Source organism: Gymnogyps californianus, chromosome 13 (genome assembly GCF_018139145.2).
Source record: "Gymnogyps californianus isolate 813 chromosome 13, ASM1813914v2, whole genome shotgun sequence".
Taxonomy (NCBI): Eukaryota; Metazoa; Chordata; class Aves; order Accipitriformes; family Cathartidae; genus Gymnogyps; species Gymnogyps californianus.
This window is the reverse complement of record NC_059483.1, coordinates 17,033,657-17,053,750: the sequence shown is the minus strand read 5'-3', so window position 1 is coordinate 17,053,750 and position 20,094 is coordinate 17,033,657. Positions and strand designations below refer to the sequence as shown.

Sequence of the window (20,094 nt, the reverse complement as noted above, 5' to 3'; positions counted from 1 at the left end):
AAGACCTGCTTTGTACAGGCTGACACTGGGCAGGGAGCACCCACCAGGGCAGCACAGCCCTTTCCGGGGGCTTCTGTGGCTGCTGCCTGTGCTCTCACTCTGCTCTGCTCCCGCAGCTCCTGCAAACAGCAGATGATGTAGCAAGGATGCAGGAGGAGCTGGAGTCTGCCCGCCCTCTCCTGGCACAGGCAGCCAAAGACACGCTGGCAACCATGGAGCAACTGCAGGTACTGCTGCTGGACAGCCCTGCACTTTCCAAGTCTGACTGCTCAGACTGGACACAGGGCTTGGGGAGGCCTTGCGGGGATTGTATGAAATCCTGCTTGATCTGACAGTAAAAAGGCCTCAGATTAGCACAGCAGGTATTTATGCAGAGAGCACTGCCAGCGAGAATGGCCTTCTGCTGGGGTCCCTGCTCTGGTGTTGGTGGGGCCCAGTCACAACCTACCAGCCAGTTGCTAGCAGAAGCGATGGCTCACATGCCGCTGTCTGAAACCACAACCCAGGGGGTCAGTCAGCCAAGCTACCAGCTCCCTTTCCTCACTGGCTTAGATCCTTGCAAGCACAGACCAACAACACTACTAACACAATCCTCGGGCGGCCTGAGCAGCTCTAAGCCCAGACTGTTGTTGCTGAAAGGGATTGTTCCCCCACATCCCAGCCCCTGGGAGCTGATCCAGCTGCAGCCTGCCCCTGCTAGCCCAAACCTCAGGGATCACCACACACAGTCACTCATGCCACTGCAGAAGAGGGAACTGTCCTGTGTTGGCTGTCACTACCTTCTCTCTTCCTTGTGTTCCTCCCTGCCTGTCTCCTACTGTGGGATGGCCAGACTGAGACAGGGGGAACAGAGACACTAACATCATACAGCTCTGCATGCAAAGGGGAAAGAGTCCACAATCTCCCATGTTCCCACATAGCAGATAAAGATTTGGCTATATTCCACATTCTGTTTACACCTCCTGGTAGTGTTTTAACCCTGGGGGTAGGCAGAAGTGAATTTTAGAAATAAAACCCTCAGCATATCTTCTTATTCCTCCATCTCCCTACACATTTGCATCTCTATGCATCTTCTCCCTGTGCCAATAGGAAAAATGGGTAGAGCAGCTAATTCCTGCAGGACTAACACCATTGCAGGCACAGCCAGAGCTGGAGCTTGTGGATGATCTCTACAGGCTGACAAAAACCTCCTGCCAGTATGATGCAGGAAGAGGATCCCCTCCAGCAGTTAGGCCCCAGCATGTCCCTGCTGGAAGAAAACACGTGACCTGCCAGGACAGCTGTGATCCTTACCTAGCAGTGCTGAGCCGAGCCAAAGGGGTGCTCTGGCTCCAGCATGCTTCTGAGGCTGTCCCTGGTGTTGCAGGTGGACACAGCTGTGGCTGAAGAGACAAGAAGTGCTGTGCAGGCTGAGGAGATGAAGGCCAAAGTGAAAGCTCAGACAGCCCAAGCCATTGCAGATGATGCTCAGAAGGACTTGGCTGAAGCCCTCCCAGCCCTGGATGCTGCTCTTGCCAGCCTGAGGAACCTCAACAAAAGTGATGTTACAGAGGTAACTGGGTTGAGGGGGAGGGTGGCCAGAGCTGGGTCTGGTCCTGGACAGCCTCTCACTTTGCAGCAATTCCCCTTCTATAGGCTTGCAGCATCCCCAGCCTTTTCCAGCATCTCCATCCATCCCCCTGGGCTCACAGTCTGGGCAGCTGCCGATGCAGCTTCTCAGCTTCACTCCTTCAGAAGCAAAGAGTTTTGAAGGGCAGAGAGGCAGCAACGGGCTCGTGGGTGTTCCTACATACTGTTGCCAACTTGTGCCGGAGAGGGTGTTGAGGAGGGCTCACCCCATGGTGCCTGTCCATGGGGGTAGGCGGCAGGCAGTACCACAATGCAACCCCGAGTATTGACTGCACAGCACAGGGACAGGTCTAGCAGCACACTGTCTGAACCAGCAGGCTCTTTTGAAAGGGGATCCACCACAGGCAGAGAAGAGGAAGAGGCAATGGCTGGTGGGCTGATTTCAAGGAATACTGGCTTGAAATGGGACAGTCAGAGAAAGGAGGGTGATTGAGCCTGGCAAGTGTCACAGCCCATAGCCAAGAGAGCAAACTCAGCAAGTACAAGATTTCACTGCACAGAGTGTAACAGCTGTGGAGGAGAGGGACAGGCTTATTGCTCTGCAATTGTGAATAACAGACCTTTTTATTCCCCACAAAACATACAAAACTCCTTTCCCCAGAACATGGGAAAAGACACAGATAGTGTGAGTCCACTTGCCCCCAGCACCCATCCTCTTGTAGACAGGAGACTTTTCATGCCACTGTCTATAAGGCTTCCAGTGCCAACTCACAAGATGCATCAATTTCTTACACATCATCTAACCCACCCACCAGCTTCAGGAAACTCTTCATTTAAGGAGTAAGCTCCCTGCTTGTTTTAAGCCCAGCTGCTGGGCCATGACCCAAGTAACCTGTCACTGGAGCCAGGACCACCAGAGTTCTCTCCCAGTCCAGGATTAATGACCCAGCCCAACCAAAAGAGGACACCACTTCTATGGCAGAGAGCAAGCACCCCTTTAACCTACTCCTTTCCATAGGGCAGCTCCATCAGTGGTCCCTTGGAGGAAGCTGACACCTGCTTCTCCAGCTCCTCCACCACCTCTCTCAGCCGATCCTCATTGCAGTAAAAATACACATAAAGGTTGCGCTCTGTCTGCAGGATAGGGCTCTCCAGAGATCTGTGCTTGACCTTCAAGTCACTCAGGAGGTCTGTCAGCATTTGGAGAAGGTTGTCCTGCATGGTGATCAGTTGCTGCATCAGCTCGGTGATCTCCTGAGGGGCAGAGCCCAAATGCATGTGAACATGCAGAAAGAGGGGGATTTCCTCCCACCTATGGAACAGCTCAGCCCACCAGAAATAAACTACCCACCTGGCTCTGGCCTCCAAAACACATCCAGTCCAAGGAACAGAGGTAGCTTACTGGGCCACCTTGGCTAAGGCACCCCAATCTCTATACTTAACAGCCCATGTGAAACACAGTGAGAATCACCTTTGTCCCTCAGCCAGCCACTGCCTCACTGGATAGCTTTTGGGACAAGGCAAGGATCAGGCCAACTTCCCCTCCCTCTGTGGGCTGAGAGGCAGTAAGTTCTCACCTCTGCACCCAGGGAGGATGGCACAGAGGGCTGACTCACAGCCCTGTCCCACCCAGCAAGGCCTGGTGGAGCAGGAGTGCTTGCTTACCGGAGAGGAGAGCTGCAGCTGGTTGGAGCTATTGTACAGCAGCCGGTAGAGCACCTCTACGGAGGACTCCAGGGCAGGGAGCTGGGGTGTAGGAGCTGCCAGCTGTGCTTCCAGCACCCTCTGGTCCTGAACCAACTGGGAGCACTGGGCTGCTATGGCCTCATAGCTGCGGAAGAGCTGCTCCTGCCGATCTTTCCCCACCAGCATGTCCCAGAGCCTGCAAGAGGGGACAGCGAGCCAGAGGTGTGAGCAGTGTACCAGCACTAAGGAAGAACAGGGCTCAGGGGACATTGTGCACTGTAGGACTGGGATGCAAGCAGCTGTGGGGCAACAATGAGAGGACAGCCACTCCTGGTGAGCAGCACATGTCCTGGAGGCCTGGGAAGAGCGCCATAAAGGACCAGGCTAGCTCAAGAGCCAGTCGGGGACTCCTTGCTGGCAGACACAAGCACCAGCTACTCCAGAGCTGTGCAGGGAGGACTGAGAAGCCCCTGTCAGTGCAGGACACCCAACCAGAGAAAGCTCTTGCTCCAAGTAGCTTGTGCTTCCTTCTGGCCCAGCTCTCCTTCTCCATGGCTGAAGACTTGCCTCTACACTCTCCACCTTCACATCCTAGGAAAACTTCTGTTCTCCATACTCATTCCCTTCTCCAAGCCCATGCGTTGCTGCATCAGCCCTAGCCAGCCAGGAAGAAGCAGATGCCATCTTCTGGGGAATTTCACACCACTGTGGAGTCAGGGTGGTGCTGCACTGGCAGAAGAGCACTGCCTGGTAACTTGGGTCTGCCGCATGCCTCTCCCATTCCCATGCCACCTTCACCACATCTAGTTTGTTCCTCATGCACGCACACACCCAGGCCCTTACCGTACAGCAGAGAGATCTTTGGGGTCTATCCACATGCGTGGACAACCCTTCTGGGAGGAGCTGGCATCTTTGAAGTAGTCCTGCTGCTCCTGCAGCCTGGTCTGGGCTTCCCTCATGGCAGTTTCCATCTCCCCCAGCTGAGCAGCCTTCTGGTCCAGCTCCTTTCTCTCCCATTTCAGCTGGAGCTCCAGCAGATCCAGGCGGCTGTGCTGGCTCGCCAGCCACGCAGCCGCCTCCTCCTGCCTCCCAGCAATGTACTGCAGATGGGCAGCTTCCAGGCTGAGCTGCCTCTGCAGGATGGGCAGGCGAGAGAGGCAGGCCTCTGCCTTCAGCAGGGGTGGCAGCTGGTGAGTCAGGGTCTGCGTGATGTCGCAACGCAGGGCATGAAGCTGCTTCTGAAGCATGGCATCCTGACTCCGGAGTTCTGCCTCAACTACATGCTACGCAGGGGGAAGACAAAACAGGCTGGTGTCAGGGTGCACCGCTAGCGCTGCCTGGCTCTGCCACCCCCTCCTGACATGTCAGCTGTGCTCCAGCGTTCCAACAGGAGGGACTGCCTGCAGCACAGGAAGACCCTGCCACAAAGGATGGTGGAGGAAAGGGAGCACTGGCCCTACCTGGTTCTCCTCAAGAGCTTCCAGAGTCTTCTGGGCCCACTCCAGCGCAGCACAGTTGCCTTCCACTTTTGCTGACATGACTATAACCTCCCTCTGGGCACAGATATGTGCTTTCTCTATTTGGCTCAGCTCCTTCCAGTAGCTGTCTTGGTCCTCCAGTAGCTCATCTCCATCAGTCCCAAGGCTTTTCAGCATCGTTGTTTGCTTGGCGTCCATTCTCTCTGTGGCTTCCTGGCTGCCATCTCTCTCCTCCTCGTCGTCCCCCATGCTCAACACCTCTTTCCCATTCCTCCCCTCCACTAGCAGCTCTGCCCTTGAGCCTTGGACCAGTATTCCCTGACTTGCTGGTGCCACCCCCGATGGTGTCTTTGCACACTCTCGATAAGGAGCTCCTCTTCGTCCTTCTGGTTTTTCCCAGTCGGAGTCCATCTGTGTCCCAGCCTCCAGCCCTTCCTTCAGGCTGCTCTCTCCCTGTGCACTTGATCCCTGAGCATCTGGAGCCTGGACACTCCCTGGTAGGACCTGCTGGAGGAACCTCTCAAACATGTCAGTGGCCTGTTGTTCTAGCTCCATGTAAGGACCAAGATCCATCTCGCACAGCAGTGCCGGTGGCCGGCCTTTCCCCATGTCCCCATGCCACTCTGTCAGCTGCTTTGCAGCCTTGCTGATCTGGCTCAGGACAGCACTGGTTTGGAAGATTTCCACTTCCAGGTCCACCTGAGCCTTTCTCAAAGCCTGCTTCACCGCTTTCTCCCCTTCCTCCAAATACCTCAGCTCCCGCTGCAGGTTGGCTGCCCAAACCTGCAGCTTGCTGTGCCGCCAGAGCTGACGGTCACGATAGTCCTTCAGCTCCTGAAGCTCCTGCTGCAGGGCCTCCAGAGAGGGACCCTCATCATCCGGTATCATGCTTGGGAGCTGTGGAACCTGGCAGCATGTCTGCAATGCCTGCTCAAGGGCATCGCCTTCCAGGATGGGCTTGCCTGCAGCCAGCAGGGCATCATAGGCCTCTACCTCAGCTGGACTCAGCACATTCTCCTCACCCACCGTGCTGCAGAACCACTCGAGGAACTGCTTTGTCTGAGGGCAGTCAAAGAGCCAGTCAAAGTCCTTCTCACAGAGGGTGTCTGCGTGGGGGTAGACCAGCCTCAGCGTCGCCACAAACTCTGCCCCTCTGTTGACTGTGTCCGGTGGGAAGGCCTGGGAGTATCTCTGGCTGAACATGGCAAGGATGGTCAGCACTAGAAGGGAAAAAGCAGGAGTCATCCTTGAGGGTCCTGACACCTACAGCCATCTCAAGGGTGCTGCAGCAGCACTCCTAGCTGCCTGCTTGAGGAGAGACTCAAGCAGTCCCTCCACAAGTGCTGCAGACCAGCTCCTGGGGTACAGCATTGCTACGGTGGGGTACAAGACAAATGAGAGCCCACAGAGCAAGGGAGAAAGCCTGCCCACGCCCCATTTCCATACAGCCTCCTCCCCAGGGCCATACAGATCTAGCTCCTTTGCTAAGACATCTTCAGCCTGTAAGATATATCTATCAGAGCATCAGTGCAGGCTTTTTCAGCCTACCTATAATTTGCTCCATGCCCTTTCTGATAACCAGCTTTCCCTTCAAATACCTCTGTCCTTTCTGCCTGTGCATTGCATCCTCTAAGTGTCCTGCCTCTGGTCCCAGTCTCCCCTGGGCCATCTGAGGGATGAGCACCCCATCTCACTGAGAACCAGGCCAACACACTATCTCCCTTTGGGTTTTGAAGGTACGAGCAATGCAGCGGCCTCCCCTTGGTGTGAAGATGGTGATTGAAGCTGTCTGCATTATGAAAGGAATCAAGCCCAAAAGGGTGGCAGGAGAAAAGCTAGGCTCCAAGGTGGATGACTACTGGGAGCCAGGCAGGGGCCTTCTCCAGGACCCAGGGAAGTTCCTGGACAGCCTGTTTAAATATGATAAGGTAAGTGGTGGCAGAGGGAGGCTGTGACCAGGGATCAGGTATTGCCTCACAGAGATCCTTCTCACAGCAATGAAGCTTAAAGCTCCTTCTTTAAGGAGCACACACTTCAGCAGCACAGAGGATGAGGACTTATTTGGCCTGGAAGTCCTCGTGTCAGCTGGCTGCACTTCATTGCCTTGGGCAATGGGACCCAGACGCACAGATCTTCCCCTTCTGTCCCTCCGCTCTTTCCATGTGGAGGAGCTGGATGGAAGTGGTATGGGAAGGGATTTACCCATGCCTCCCAGGCCTCAACACACAGCAATTTGATTCCTCTTGCTCCAGTGCAATGCTTTAACCACCCTCCCAGGTGCTGGGGCAGGCTGCAGCCACTGGGGGAAGCCCTTTGAGACCCTCCTCAGTCAGATCTCTAGCACCCTCATCACTGATCTCCTTTCTCTCCCACCATTCCTTGCAGGACAATATTGCGGACACTGTGATCAGGGCTATCCAGCCCTACATTGACAGCGAGGAGTTTCAGCCAGCTGCCATCGCCAAGGTCTCCAAAGCTTGCACCTCCATCTGCCAGTGGGTGCGTGCCATGCACAAGTACCACTTTGTGGCCAAGGTTGTGGAGCCCAAGCGGGTAAGAGGCAGTGTGACCCAGTTGCTCTAGGTGTTAGGGAACACAGTACTAACAGCCCCCTTCTGCAGGTCAGGATATAATGTTCAGACCAAGCCTTAGCAGAGCCAAAGGCTCAAAACCCATTAACGTAACAAAGAAGAAATCAGCCTAGAGTATGCTGGGACAGAAGTGATCGCTTGTTCTTAGTGCCGAGTTCCTAGCTCAGCAGAAACTGTACTTACAGAAGCATGCCCACATCTCACTAGAGTTTCAGCGTTAATCCTCTCCAAGCCTAGCTATTTCTTTATTACTATTTTGGGGTAAGCAGAGGAACCTTTCCTCCTGTTCACCAGCGGGCCACATCCTGAGCTTGTGTAAGCTGGCACAGGCTCTTGGCTTTTTGGAGCTATGCAGAAATGCCCTCCTCACCCCTACTTTTATTTCTGGACTTGCAGAAGATGCCCCGGAGTTAGGCAGGTCAACCTTTGTCATACAGAGAAGGATCTCAGTATCAGCTAGTGCTTTTATGGAAAACCAACTCTTGCTCCAAGGTCTCTGGCTTTTTGGGGAAAAGCCTGGCCACATGCCCAACATACCCACTGTTTCCTTGTGCATCTCCCCAGCGAGCCTGGCAGGAGGCAGAAGACGACCTGCGTGCCACTCAGCAGGTCCTTGAGGAAGCTAAGGAGCGCCTGAGGGAGGTTGAAGGTGGCATTGCCATGCTGCAAGCCAAGCACAAGACCTGCATAGCCAAGAAGGAGGAGTTGGAGATGAAGTGTGAGCAGTGTCAGCAGAGACTGGGCCGCGCCAATAAGGTAAGGGACAGAGCTAGGTTCTGCCTGCTTACATGAGACAACCTGATTTCAGATCAAGGAGCACACTGGTGAAAACATTATGTGCCTGCAACTCACAACAATCCTAGGTTGGAGCTGCCTGGCCAGATCTCAGCAGGACTGGGGAAGCTAAGCTAGCCAGGCAGTGGTATGAAAAGCTGCTGTTCTCCTGTGCACAGCTTCTTCAGCCAGCTGCAGGTCTCCAGGACAGCTGAGAGCAGCCCAGTAATCGCAGGATTAAGTGCTCAAAGCTGGGGACAGAATTCAGGATATAGCAGGGGCCACCCTGCAATCTCTGGTGAAAGTCACCTGCAGCATTATCCAGAGAGCAGCAGGTCCAGGACACAAGGTTAGGCCACACAGCAGCTCTCATGTGTGCAACTTATCCCACAGCTCATAAACAGCCTGGCTGATGAGAAGGTGCGCTGGCAGGACACTGTAGAGAACCTGGATTACAAGATCAACAGCATCACTGGGGACATGCTGGTTGCAGCTGGCTTTGTGGCCTACCTGGGCCCTTTTACAGTAAGTGTGCAATGCTTGCTGTGAGGGGCTCTGTTAGCTGCTCTGCTCTCCTGGCCTCTTGCTGGCCAGATCTGCTGGGAGAAAGGAATAGGGCAAAAGGGTGCAAGATCCCTCCTGGATCTCTCTCCCTTTGTGCCAGAGGCTGCACAGGGTCCCATTTGAATGGAAACAGGAGGGTTTAGATGCTCACAGCAGACTAGCTGCAACTAAAAGAAAGGCTCTGATGGTGCTTCTCATGGCAGGGACACTACCGCGTAGCACTGTGCAAGGAGTGGCTGAGGCAGCTGTCAGAAAACAACATTCCTCACACCAAGGAGCCAAACCTGATCAGCACCCTTGGAGACCCCGTGGAAATCCGCTCCTGGCAGGCAAGTTGCAGAAAAACCCAACACTTCAGGCTGAGGGTGCCTCAGGCAAAGGCTAAAGCACTCAGCTCACCACTCACTAGGATCACCTGTACCAAAGGACAGGCCCCAAACCAAACAGCTCAATAACGACCAAGTACCTCCACCCTGCAGAGCTGGAATTGCTGCTGAGGCTCCTTGCACAATGAGCAGGAAAGGACCTGGCAGCATCCAGGGCAGCAGCAAGCAGCTGATGGCATAGGTTTCCCCTTTACAAATCACAGGCTTAGAGCAAAGCCTTGGCCATAGCCTGCCCAAGCCTAACTCTGCCAGCACAGCTCTGTCCCATGGCTCAGCAGCTTCAGGCAGAGCTGCAGCTCTGGGCTCAGCTGCTGTTAGAGGTACCCTCACCACCATCCCACCATCCACACTGGGACCACACAGGGACCAGGGCAGCAAGGGCTTCTCTCTGGTCAGCTGTGTTGTGCTACCAGGTGTTCCCAACAGCTTTTTCTACCCCATTAGATTGCTGGTTTACCCAATGACACCCTGTCTGTGGAGAATGGGGTAATAACACAATTCTCCCAGCGGTGGACTCACTACATAGATCCTCAAGGACAAGCAAACAAGTGGATCAAGAATCTGGTAAGAGCTGTAGGGAGAAAAGCCAGGTCTGCCAGGATAGGGGAAGCAGCTTTTTGTTAGGAGCTGCACAGAGCAGCCTCAGGCTTTGGGCTCCAGAGCTGCCAGACCCCATACTGTCCAAGCCCAGCCTCCCCAGCACCAGGCAGGCTCCACACCCATATTCATCCCAGGTGGATTTCCCTGCTTGGGGAAATCAGCACAGGGCAGGAGGGGGCCTGCTGTAAGCAAGTGAGGCATCAGATTCCCACTCTGGCTCTCCACTAGCATTCTTGGGGCCTTACCACCTTCAGCACACCCTAAAACACACAGAACAACACTAGCATCTCCCATAACAGCCTCTAGGGTCCCTAGGACAGAAGGGATCAGGGTAGCATTACCTGGCTAGTGAGCACAGTCCCTGCTGCTAGAGTGCTGGAAACACAGACCACCACCTCTCCTCTTCCTCCAGAGAGGCGCCCACTGCGCTTTTGAAGGGTGAGGCAGGAGGCTCAGGCAGCTGCTCCTGTTTTGCTCCCCGAGGGCTTTTCCCACCCACCTGCTCTCACTTTGCAGGTAAATGAGCTCTGAGGGGTATGGCTCTTTGAAGGAGGTTCTCCCCATTCCCCCCCTTTCCTGCTGCCTCACTGAGCTGTCTCTAGTGCCTGGTGACATGGCCTAAACTTGCCAAAATAGCCAAAAACTAGCTGAGCAAGAAAAGATACTATTTCTGCTGCTCCGGGGAGCTAAATTGGCCCAGCGAGAGGTGTACGATGCACTAGAGCTGGATGTGAAGGTGGGCAGGACACCGCAGGGACCCTGCCCTCCCCTGCTGCCTTTCAGGAGAAGGTGAACAGCCTGGAAGTGGCCAGACTGAGCGACCGGGACTTCCTCTGCAATCTGGAAAACGCCATTACCTTGGGGAAGCCCTTCCTGCTGGAGAATGTTGGCGAGGAGCTGGATCCGGCCCTCGAGCCTGTCCTGCTGAAACAGGTCCTATATCTTGCCTTGACATGGAGGGGCAGCGGGTACCTGGCTGGGCTGCAAGGAGGCATCTGGCCAGGGTGCAGTGGGACGTGGTGGGTTTGTAGGTCTCTCTGGGCAGGCAGCACTCACATGAATGCTCCCTGTTCTGTGCTCGCATGGCTTGGCCAGGGCTCCAACATGTTGGCAGCCTCCTGCACACCCCAGTCTCCTGCCAGCAGGTGTCTTTGCCTGGGAGGCAGGGCCATGGGATACAGTTGCTCTATTCAGGTTCAGGCCTTCAGGTCTGCAGGGTGGCTTTGAGCTCCTCTGTGCAGAGAGCCTTCAGCCTTTCTCGGCACTGCAGAGCCCAGGGCACAGCAGGGTGCCTTCCCTCACAAGAGGTAGCTGTCCCAGCCTTCCTGTATTTGTCTCTCTCTGGTGCAGACCTGCAAACAGCAAGGCAACACCATGCTGAAGCTTGGGGATGCGGTGATCCCCTACCATGAGGATTTCAAGATGTACATCACCACCAACCTGCCCAACCCACACTACAGCCCCGAGGTCTCCACGAAGCTCACCCTCATCAACTTCACCCTCTCACCCAGGTACCTGCTTACCCCATTAGCTGCCCATGCTGCTCAGCCTCATTCCTCGCAGCCCTCAAACCCTTGGGCCTGTTCCCCCCACCCTCACCTCCATGGCTTTTGTTGTAGTGGCTTGGAAGACCAACTGCTGGGAGAAGTGGTGGCTGCGGAGCGGCCTGACTTAGAAGAAGCTAGAAACCAGCTAATTGTTAGCAATGCCAAGATGCATCAGGAGCTGAAGGAGATAGAAGACCAGATCCTGTATCGGCTCAGCACTTCTGAAGGAAACCCTGTAGATGACTTGGAGCTCATCAAAGTGCTGGAGGCATCCAAGCTCAAGGCAGGAGAGATCCAGGTCAGAGGTGGAGGTGCTCTCCCCCTGCAACTGTGCACCCCCTGCCAGCACTGCACTAACCATGATGTCTCTTCTGTCCTCCAGGCCAAGGTAATGGTGGCAGAGCAGACAGAGAAGGACATCAACATCACCCGCCTGCAGTATGTGCCCGTGGCCGTCCGTTCGCAGATCCTCTACTTCTGTGTCTCAGACCTGTCCAGTGTGGACCCCATGTACCAGTACTCACTTGAGTGGTTCCTCAACATCTTCCTAATGGGGATCAGTAACTCCGAGAGAGCAGGTGCCTGCCTAGAACAGCCCCCTCATATTGTCTTCCTCACCCCACATTCCTGGTCTAGCGGCAGCAGAAGCTAGGACACCTGCAGAGTCAAGGCAAACGTGGCCGCTTGCATTGGCTCTCAGCATGGTCCAGAGCTGCCCCTAGCTGGGTCTGCACAGCAAGGGAGGATGTGGTCGCAGTCTGCCCTCGGTTCTCTTCCCCACTACTTCTCTGCTGCCCTGTCTGACCAGGCAGGAGGGATGTTAGTGCAGGGCACAGGCAGGGTACACGCCATCCTGGTAATGGTGTGGCTCTGCTTGTCACAGAGCCGCCTCCACGCACAGGTCCTGGCTGCTGCTGCCGGGCTGGGGCAGCTTTCCCCACCCAGCAGCGCGCGTTAGCCAGGGTGGTGGTGGCTGGGCCCGTGCAGGCTGCCGTGGTGCAGTGTGGACTCCCTCCCAGTGCTGGGGCAGTGTTTTCTTCTGTGTGCTGAGTCTCACAGCCTTGTGCTTTCACAGGGGTTTCTGTGCCAAGTCTATATTTGAGAGCAGCATCTGTTCTTCCTGGGCAGGGTGCAGGTGTGCCCGTGACCAGGAACTGACAGCTGACCTGGAGAGCACCCTCCACATCACCCATAGCACCCACCACCCTTGTCTGGTTGTTGCCTTTTTTTCAGACATCCTGAAGGACCGGATCGTGAACATCAACAACTACATCACCTTCAGTCTCTACAGCAATGTGTGCCGTAGCCTCTTTGAGAAGCACAAGCTCATGTTTGCCTTCCTGGTTTGCATCCGGATTCTGATGAACGATGGGCAGATTGATATGGTGAGCAAGTCACCTTGGTCCTTTGATGGGATCCCATCAGGGCAACTCAAGTGCAGCCTGTACAGCCGCCTAGAATACCATGCCAGTGTGGAAAAGGAGTCTTGTTCCCTGGGGCTGGGGCCAGGCTTGGCAGGCTGGTGGGCAAACGCTGGGCCTCTCTCTCCACTCAGATCTCAAACCTTTCTCTGTGTCTATATGCAGAGCTGCCTAGCCTGAATCACCTGCAGCTTTTGCCAGTTTGCTGCCAGACTGCTGCAAAGGTTAGCAAGTTCAGAGGGAGCAGGCAGGGATTAGAAGACAGAGAAAAGCTAGTGACAGCTGAACAGTGATGTTGATCTCACCAGACCCTCCAGTTCACTTACTCCTCGACACACACACCTGGCAGGAGAGGCAGCCAGAAAGTTACTACAGGATTTTAGTTGGATATGGCACAAACCCACGTGCCTCAGGCCCAGGCAGGTAGGCTATAATTCATGACCATGTCCTGTCCTGTTCCCAGGATGAGTGGCGGTACCTGCTGTCAGGAGGGACCATAAAGGAGATGAGGGAGAACCCAGCTCCAGCCTGGCTGTATGAGAGAGCGTGGGGAGACATCCTGGCCTTGAGCAGCCTGAAGAACTTCTCTGGCTTCGCCAGTGATTTTGCAGCCAACCTTGTAGCATTCAGGGCCATTTTTGACAGCCCCAAGCCTCACAGGCAAGTGCCCCCTGCTTTGTCAGCTTAGCTGTACTGCACCCAGCAGGTAATGGCGTCCCAGGGAGAGCAAGAGGAGCTGTTACAGCCACAGTGCCAGCTCTGCTCCCAGTGCAGTGCCACGCAACGGAGAGGACGAGGCATTGCCTTGTCTCCTCAAGGGTGGCCCTTGCTTGTGCATGTTGCTTGCCCAAGGCAGAGCCATACAGTGCCTTAGCCCAGCAGTATTTGGCGCTTCCCCAGTGGAAGCAGCTCTGGCTTGCCTGCTGATGGTTTCAAAGCTACAGACAACAACCTCGGCCGAGTGACTGGAAGGTCCTTGTCCCTTCTGAAACCCCACTGGCTGCCTGCAGGCAACTTGGGTGCTTCTTGGGGAGCTGCAGGATCAGGCACATCCCCCCAGAATGCACCTAATTGCTTTGCAGAGAGCCCCTGCCTGGGAAGTGGGAAGTTGAGCTTGATGCCTTCCAGAAGCTGCTGGTTCTGCGGTGTCTGCGGGGAGATAAGATCACCAACGCCATGCAGGACTTTGTGGCGCTGAACCTGGATCGGCACTTCATTGAGCCGCAGGTAACCAGCCAAAAGGAAGCGCTGGTGGGGCCAGGAGTGGAGCAGGATGCCTCGAGCTTGCTGTAAATGGGCAATCAGCATTTTCCAGTTGCAGTGAGGGTGCTCGTGCCTCTCTGCAGCTGCAGTGTTCCCACAGCTGGGGAAACACTTATGTCTTAGACGAGGGATATCCTACCTGATGTCCACCAGTTAAACCACACTGGGAGGGGGCAGATAGTGCAGGCATATGAGGGCAGAGTTTGAATGACAAATGGGAAAGTGGTTACTGCCCTGATCCTAATGCTGCCAGAGGAGAGCTGTACTAGGCCCTTTTTGAACATGTTTCTGGCCTTGGCACCCAAGAGCACGCCGGTGCCTTGGAGAGGAGCTGGAGGCCAGGCACGGTGAGGAGGTGCTGCATGGTGCCACTACGGCCCCTCCGCCCTGACCAACTTTCTGTGTTGCAGACCACTGACCTCTCAGTCGTCTTCAGGGAGTCCACTGCCACCACCCCCCTGGTATTCGTGCTGTCCCCGGGCACTGACCCTGCTGCCGACCTCTACAAGTTTGCTGAAGAAATGAAGTTCTCCCAAAAGCTGTCTGCCATTTCTCTGGGCCAAGGCCAGGTAAGCTGCCGGTGCCCACCTGGGGCAGCGCTGTCCTGCTGGCACTCCCAGCGATCTCATCTAGCTCCAAGTAGGTCAAACACCCTTGCAGCACAGTGAAAACACCCTCCTGCCCCACGGCCCTTACTCACCAACCTTCTGCTAGCTGGAGGAGCCAGTTCGGTGGGGGGCAGCAGCGGTTCCCCCTACAGTGCCCTCTAACTTCCCGAATCCATCCCCAGTTCTTCCATTCCCTCCACCTTCTCACACAGGCTTGCAAAAGCTGTAAAAGGGCCTTTGCTGTGCCATCAGACAGCAAAGATCCAGTTGAGCCGTGGGGACACCACCAGGCTGTAGCTCTGGGAAGTGGTCCTTCCACCCAGCAGCTGTCTCCCTGTCCAGCTCAGCAGGGTACAACCCGCAATGGACCAGGGTCTCTGAGCTCTTCTCGTCTGCCGCCTCAGGGCCCCCGTGCTGAAGCCATGATGCACAGTGCCATGGAGCAGGGCAACTGGGTCTTCTTCCAGAACTGCCACCTGGCCCCCAGCTGGATGCCTTCACTGGAGAGACTCGTCGAGGGCATTGACCCCAGCAAGGTGAGCTGTTTTACTGAGCAGCCTGCCCACTCTGAGGATAACAGGCAGGAGTCTGGAGCCCTGGGAGGAGCCCAGATTGAGTTCGATCCCAGCTACAGGTTCCCTGTAAAACCAGAGGGTCAGTGCAGGAGCCGCTGCAGTGGCTGTGCCTGCACCCTCTGAGCACTTGCTGCCTTCTGGATTTCCAGGTGCATCAGGACTTTCGCCTCTGGCTCACCAGTCTACCGAGCAACCGCTTCCCTGTGTCCATCCTCCAGAATGGCTCCAAGTTGACCATCGAGCCCCCCCGTGGGGTCAAGGCCAACCTGCTCAAGTCCTACATTAGTTTCAGTGATGACTTCTTGAATTCTTGCCCCAAGGTAAGACCCAGGTCGTGCTTTGGTTTGCTGTCCCCAGCCCGTGCCTGTTCCAATGTAGGCTCTCCACCTGGATGTGGCTCCTCTCCAGGCATAGAGCTTCCTCTCCACTAGAGCTCTCATGTGCTAGAGAAGGGCTGGTGGTCTTTCTCATAAGCCCACCTCTACTCTGTGATGAGCCAATTACAAGTTTCACTTTGAGAAACAGAAGCAAGAGGATTGCGGAGGCCTGGCATAAGACACTTGCAGCTGTCTTTAAGCAAGGGAGTGGGCCACAGCCTTCCCCAGCACAGGAGCCTGACTGAGGTTTCCACCTCTCCAGGCTCCAGTTGGCACTGATGAATTGGCACATCTCCTCTGCCAGGTCCCAGCAGGAACTGACCCCATCCAAGGATGCCTCCTCCCAAGCTGAGCACCTCTTCTCCCTGCTCCCCTGCCCACAGGTCACAGAGTTTAAATCCTTGTTGCTGTCACTTTGCTTCTTCCATGGGAACATGCTGGAGAGGAGAAAGTTTGGGCCTCTGGGGTTCAACATCCCCTATGAGTTCACAGATGGAGACCTCCGCATCTGCATCAGTCAGCTACAGATGTTCTTGAGCGAATACACAGACATCCCGTACAAGGTGAGTGCGTGAGCTGGCCCCTCCTGTGGAGGGAACAGGCTCATGATGCCCGTGTGGGTCAGAAAGCCATGGCAGGGTCCCTCACAGGTTCTGAAGTACACAGCTGGGGAGATCAACTACGGCGGCCGTGTGACTGACAACTGGGACAGGCGCTGCATCATGAGTATTTTGGAAGATTTCTACAAGCCTGAGGTTTTAATTCCTGAGTTTGCCTATTCCGAATCGGGGATCTACAAGCAGATCAGTACCTCTGCTGACCTTGACGTAAGTACTCAAGTAACAAATTGCAGCTCATAGGTCCATGGGGATCGTCATAGTGCAAAGGGGATCCACTCCTCCCTGAAACCCACTGCATTTCCAGTTCCCTGGGGGAATATAAGTTTGTAAGAACCTGGGGATCTTCAGCTGCTTTCAGGAAGCTGCATCTGTTTGAAGCAACAGGAGGAAATCTTGTCCCTGTGCACAGGAGGTGGTAGCAGCTATCACCAGAGTTCCCCAGCTGAAAGCTTTTGTATTCTGAATCATTTTGATATCACATACCTAAAATGCTTGAGGAGCTCTGCAGGAGACATGGCAGGAAGCTCACTGCCAAGCTGTGCGTTCTCATAGCATGTGTTTGCTTCTACACCAGTGCAATTTAACTCCCCAGCCAGACCACAAACCATGGCCATGGCCTCCACTCAGCCACCAAACCTGGCTCAGAGGAGCTGCCACCCCAGCAGCCTCCCCAGCAGCCTGAGTCCTGCATCAGCAAGCATTGCTCTGGGCACACATAAGCCGTCCCTAAGTCAAAGCTGCGAGTTGTGTTTCCTGGCTGTGACAGGAGAAAGAGCTGTGTAAAAGTCAGATGAATGAATCTCCAACACCAAGACAAGGAGTATCTCCCAACTTAGTCTGTGATCTGCTGGGTTTAGATCTGCTGAGTTTAGCTTATCCAACAACCCTGGTTTAGTCATTTCTTTCGGGCCAGGCCCATAGCAGCCCGAAGGGGCACCACAGCTTTATCCCTGTGCCTTTGGCCTCACAGCCTGTGCGGATTCCTCTCCAGGGCTACCTCCAGTACATCAAGAGCCTGCCGCTCAACGATAGCCCAGAGCTCTTTGGTTTACATGACAATGCTAACATCACCTTCGCTCGGAATGATACCTTTGCTCTGCTGGGGGCCATTACACAGCTGCAACCCAAGACCTTCACGCTGGGAGGCCGCAGCAGGGAAGAGGTGGGTGCCCTGATCCCATCAGTGCTCTGGCAGCCGGTGCCCGGTACAGGCAGCGAGCACAAACACCAGCTCTCAGCAGGTGCCACCCTGCCTGCTGGGTGCCAGCAATGGCACTGCCATCCAGGCGTTAGCTCTCCCCCTTCTCGGCAGCCATGGCCAGGAGGATGCTCACCCACTTGCTGCCTTCCTTCCAGCTCGTGGAGGAGACATCCAAGGACATCCTGGCAAAGCTACCTGCCCCCATGAACCTGCAGGAGGTGATCCACAAATACCCGCTGCTCTACGAAGAGTCCATGAACACAGTGCTGGTACAGGAGGTGATCAGGTAAAACTCCTGTGGGATCACGTCCTGGGCCAGCAACTGGCTGGTCCCTTGGGGAAGAGCAGAGATGTGCAGGCCCCTGCTGCCACCCACCTTTGAGGAACCTCATTGCTGAGCAGGGCAGTGGGGTTGGCAGCCACGCTAACAACTGTGTTGTCCCAGCCAGGACCTTCAGCTGGTCCCTGTCCTGTGGGGACTGATCAGCGTCTCCATTCGCTACCATCAGCAGTTCAGGGCTGGGGGGGCAGCTATGAGATTCCATTAAAGAGGAATGGGGCTAGGGGTTACATGGAGGAGCTTCACTTGGACAGAGATCCATACCCTCTCTGGGCAGACATGGGCAATAAACCACTGCACTGAGTCGCTCTGCTCCCTCTGTTCTTTCTCTGTAGGTACAACAGGCTCCTGGAGGTGATTGCTCAGACGCTGAAGGATTTGCTGAAAGCTCTCAAGGGCCTGGTCGTGATGTCCTCTCAGCTGGAGCTGATGGCCAGCAGCTTGTACAACAACACTGTCCCCGAGATGTGGAATGCCAAGGTACGTGCCCCAGCCAGCCCAGCTGCCCGCAGGAGCTCACCCGCACCAGGGGAGTGGGTCATCAGCCACCACAGCTGGACTGGGCTGTCTCACGTGGAGCTGGCTTTTGCTCCCCTGGCATGGAGATGTCTCCTGCCTAGCACAGCTTGCAGTTGTTCCCAGCCGCAGGCTGGATGCCCAGAGCCCTGGGCTCGGGACAGCTCTCAGCAACTGGGGCACGAGGTCTAGGGTGTCCTTGATTGCGTTCAGCACCTCCCTCTGTGGGTGCCCCGCAGGCCTACCCGTCGCTGAAGCCCTTGGCATCCTGGGTGAACGACTTGGCGCAGCGGATTGAATTCCTGCAGAAATGGATCAGCCACGGGATCCCCTCCGTGTTCTGGATCAGCGGGTTCTTCTTCCCCCAGGCCTTCCTCACCGGGACACTGCAGAACTTCGCCAGGAAGTCCGTCATCTCCATCGACACCATCTCGTTTAGCTTCAAGGTCAGTAAGTCAGCCAGAGGCTCTGGATTTTTCTGGATTTTTTTGGAATCTGCTGCTAGAAGGCCGCAAAAGCAGCAGTTCTAGCCCTGACCTGCCCAAGAGGTGAAGCCACTAGCTGCCCAGCTGCCTGTGGACCCCATCATCCCCTTTGTGCTCAGATACACCCACCCACACTGCCAGACACCTCCACAAGGCAAGCAGAGGCTTCTCTGCCTCTCCAGACCTGCTCACATCCCCCTCCACAGGCTTTGCCACAGGCTGCCCCACAGCCTCGTGATGTGAGATGCCAGAAAACCCAGCTCAGCCCATCTGAGAGCTGGGGCAGGCTCCCCTTTGGCAGCGCTGACTTAACTAAGAGCTGCTTAAGGGGGTCCTTGGGGCCAAGCCTCCAGGGACACGCCTTGATCAGGGCCCTGGGCCTGCTCTCCTCTGCAGGTAATGAAGGAGTCGGTGAGCGAGCTCACTCGCCATCCCGACAAAGGCTGCTACATCCACGGCTTGTTTCTCGAAGGCGCCCGCTGGGACCCCGCTGCGTTTCAGCTAGCTGAGTCACGCCCCAAGGAGCTTTACACAGAGATGGCCGTCCTCTGGCTGCTTCCTGTCCCCAACCGCAAGCCTCCAGCCACCGGCACCTACCTGTGCCCAATCTATAAGACTCTCACTCGCGCAGGTAGGTGCCCTAAAGACAGATCTCCCAAAGCAGGGGAGATTGTAGAAGCAGCGAGGGAGGGCAGCCCAGGAGAGGCTGCAGGAGTTCCTCCTGCCACACGCTGGCATGGAGCGAGGCACTGTTGGCCGAGACCATCCAGGGAGAAAAAGATTTCTCCTGCTGTGGTCAAGACGGAGCAGCCAGACACCCTGCCTACGCAGCAGTGCCTCTGGCCAGGCTCTCCTCCAGCCCACACCCGAAAATACACAAGCCTGTTTCTCCCAGCCCTGCTCAGCCTGTCACCTAGCATGGGGATGGGACAGGGGATCTCGCATGGAGTCACTCGTATGGGACTTCCCGGTCAGTGTGCAGCAGCCAGGGCTGCAGTACCACCCTCTTGCCCTTGCTTCCTCCATTACAGGCACACTGTCAACAACGGGCCACTCCACCAACTACGTGATTGCTGTGGAGATCCCTACGGACAAGCCGCAGAAGCATTGGATCAAACGGGGTACAGCCTTGATCTGCGCCCTGGACTTTTAGCCAGAAAACCCACCCAGCCCAGGAATCCATCCCAGCTGAGGGCCTGAGCCGGGGCCTCCACCATCCTGCACAGAGGTAGGCAGCACAGGCAGGCAGCAGGTGCCAAGCACTGACTGCCAGCAGCCGCTCCCCCTCTCCTCCTGCCCTCTGAGCTGTGTCAATAAATTGAGCTCCACTCCACCAGCATCACATTCACCTGGTGGTGTTGCAATCCCCACAATTTCCTCAAGTTTTTAGCAGCACAGAATAGCCACCAGTGGGGACAACATAGCCCAGAGCAGGCACTCCCAGCTGCACACACGCCCCTCTCCCTTCCCTCACACACCTCTCCCTTGGCTGG

General features: G+C 55.7%; 1 protein-coding gene across 1 annotated transcript in view; it reads left to right on the top strand.

Annotated features, from left to right (window-relative positions):
• The window catches only part of DNAH1 (dynein axonemal heavy chain 1), a 73,482-nt gene extending 53,589 nt beyond the window's left edge, over window positions 1-19,893 (top strand). The window contains exons 53-78 of the mRNA XM_050904890.1: window positions 117-227; window positions 1,367-1,552; window positions 6,470-6,661; window positions 7,119-7,286; window positions 7,889-8,080; window positions 8,492-8,623; window positions 8,866-8,991; window positions 9,493-9,612; window positions 10,432-10,581; window positions 10,999-11,159; window positions 11,268-11,493; window positions 11,578-11,773; window positions 12,429-12,580; window positions 13,080-13,280; window positions 13,703-13,843; window positions 14,290-14,448; window positions 14,892-15,023; window positions 15,212-15,382; window positions 15,823-16,002; window positions 16,090-16,266; window positions 17,051-17,221; window positions 17,416-17,546; window positions 17,936-18,080; window positions 18,356-18,562; window positions 18,998-19,232; window positions 19,633-19,893. Coding sequence (XP_050760847.1) covers window positions 117-227; window positions 1,367-1,552; window positions 6,470-6,661; window positions 7,119-7,286; window positions 7,889-8,080; window positions 8,492-8,623; window positions 8,866-8,991; window positions 9,493-9,612; window positions 10,432-10,581; window positions 10,999-11,159; window positions 11,268-11,493; window positions 11,578-11,773; window positions 12,429-12,580; window positions 13,080-13,280; window positions 13,703-13,843; window positions 14,290-14,448; window positions 14,892-15,023; window positions 15,212-15,382; window positions 15,823-16,002; window positions 16,090-16,266; window positions 17,051-17,221; window positions 17,416-17,546; window positions 17,936-18,080; window positions 18,356-18,562; window positions 18,998-19,232; window positions 19,633-19,754 — 4,284 coding nt within the window. The 3' untranslated portion in view covers window positions 19,755-19,893. The remainder of the gene's footprint in view (window positions 1-116; window positions 228-1,366; window positions 1,553-6,469; window positions 6,662-7,118; window positions 7,287-7,888; window positions 8,081-8,491; window positions 8,624-8,865; window positions 8,992-9,492; window positions 9,613-10,431; window positions 10,582-10,998; window positions 11,160-11,267; window positions 11,494-11,577; window positions 11,774-12,428; window positions 12,581-13,079; window positions 13,281-13,702; window positions 13,844-14,289; window positions 14,449-14,891; window positions 15,024-15,211; window positions 15,383-15,822; window positions 16,003-16,089; window positions 16,267-17,050; window positions 17,222-17,415; window positions 17,547-17,935; window positions 18,081-18,355; window positions 18,563-18,997; window positions 19,233-19,632) is intronic.
• Window positions 19,894-20,094: the final 201 nt, after the last annotated feature.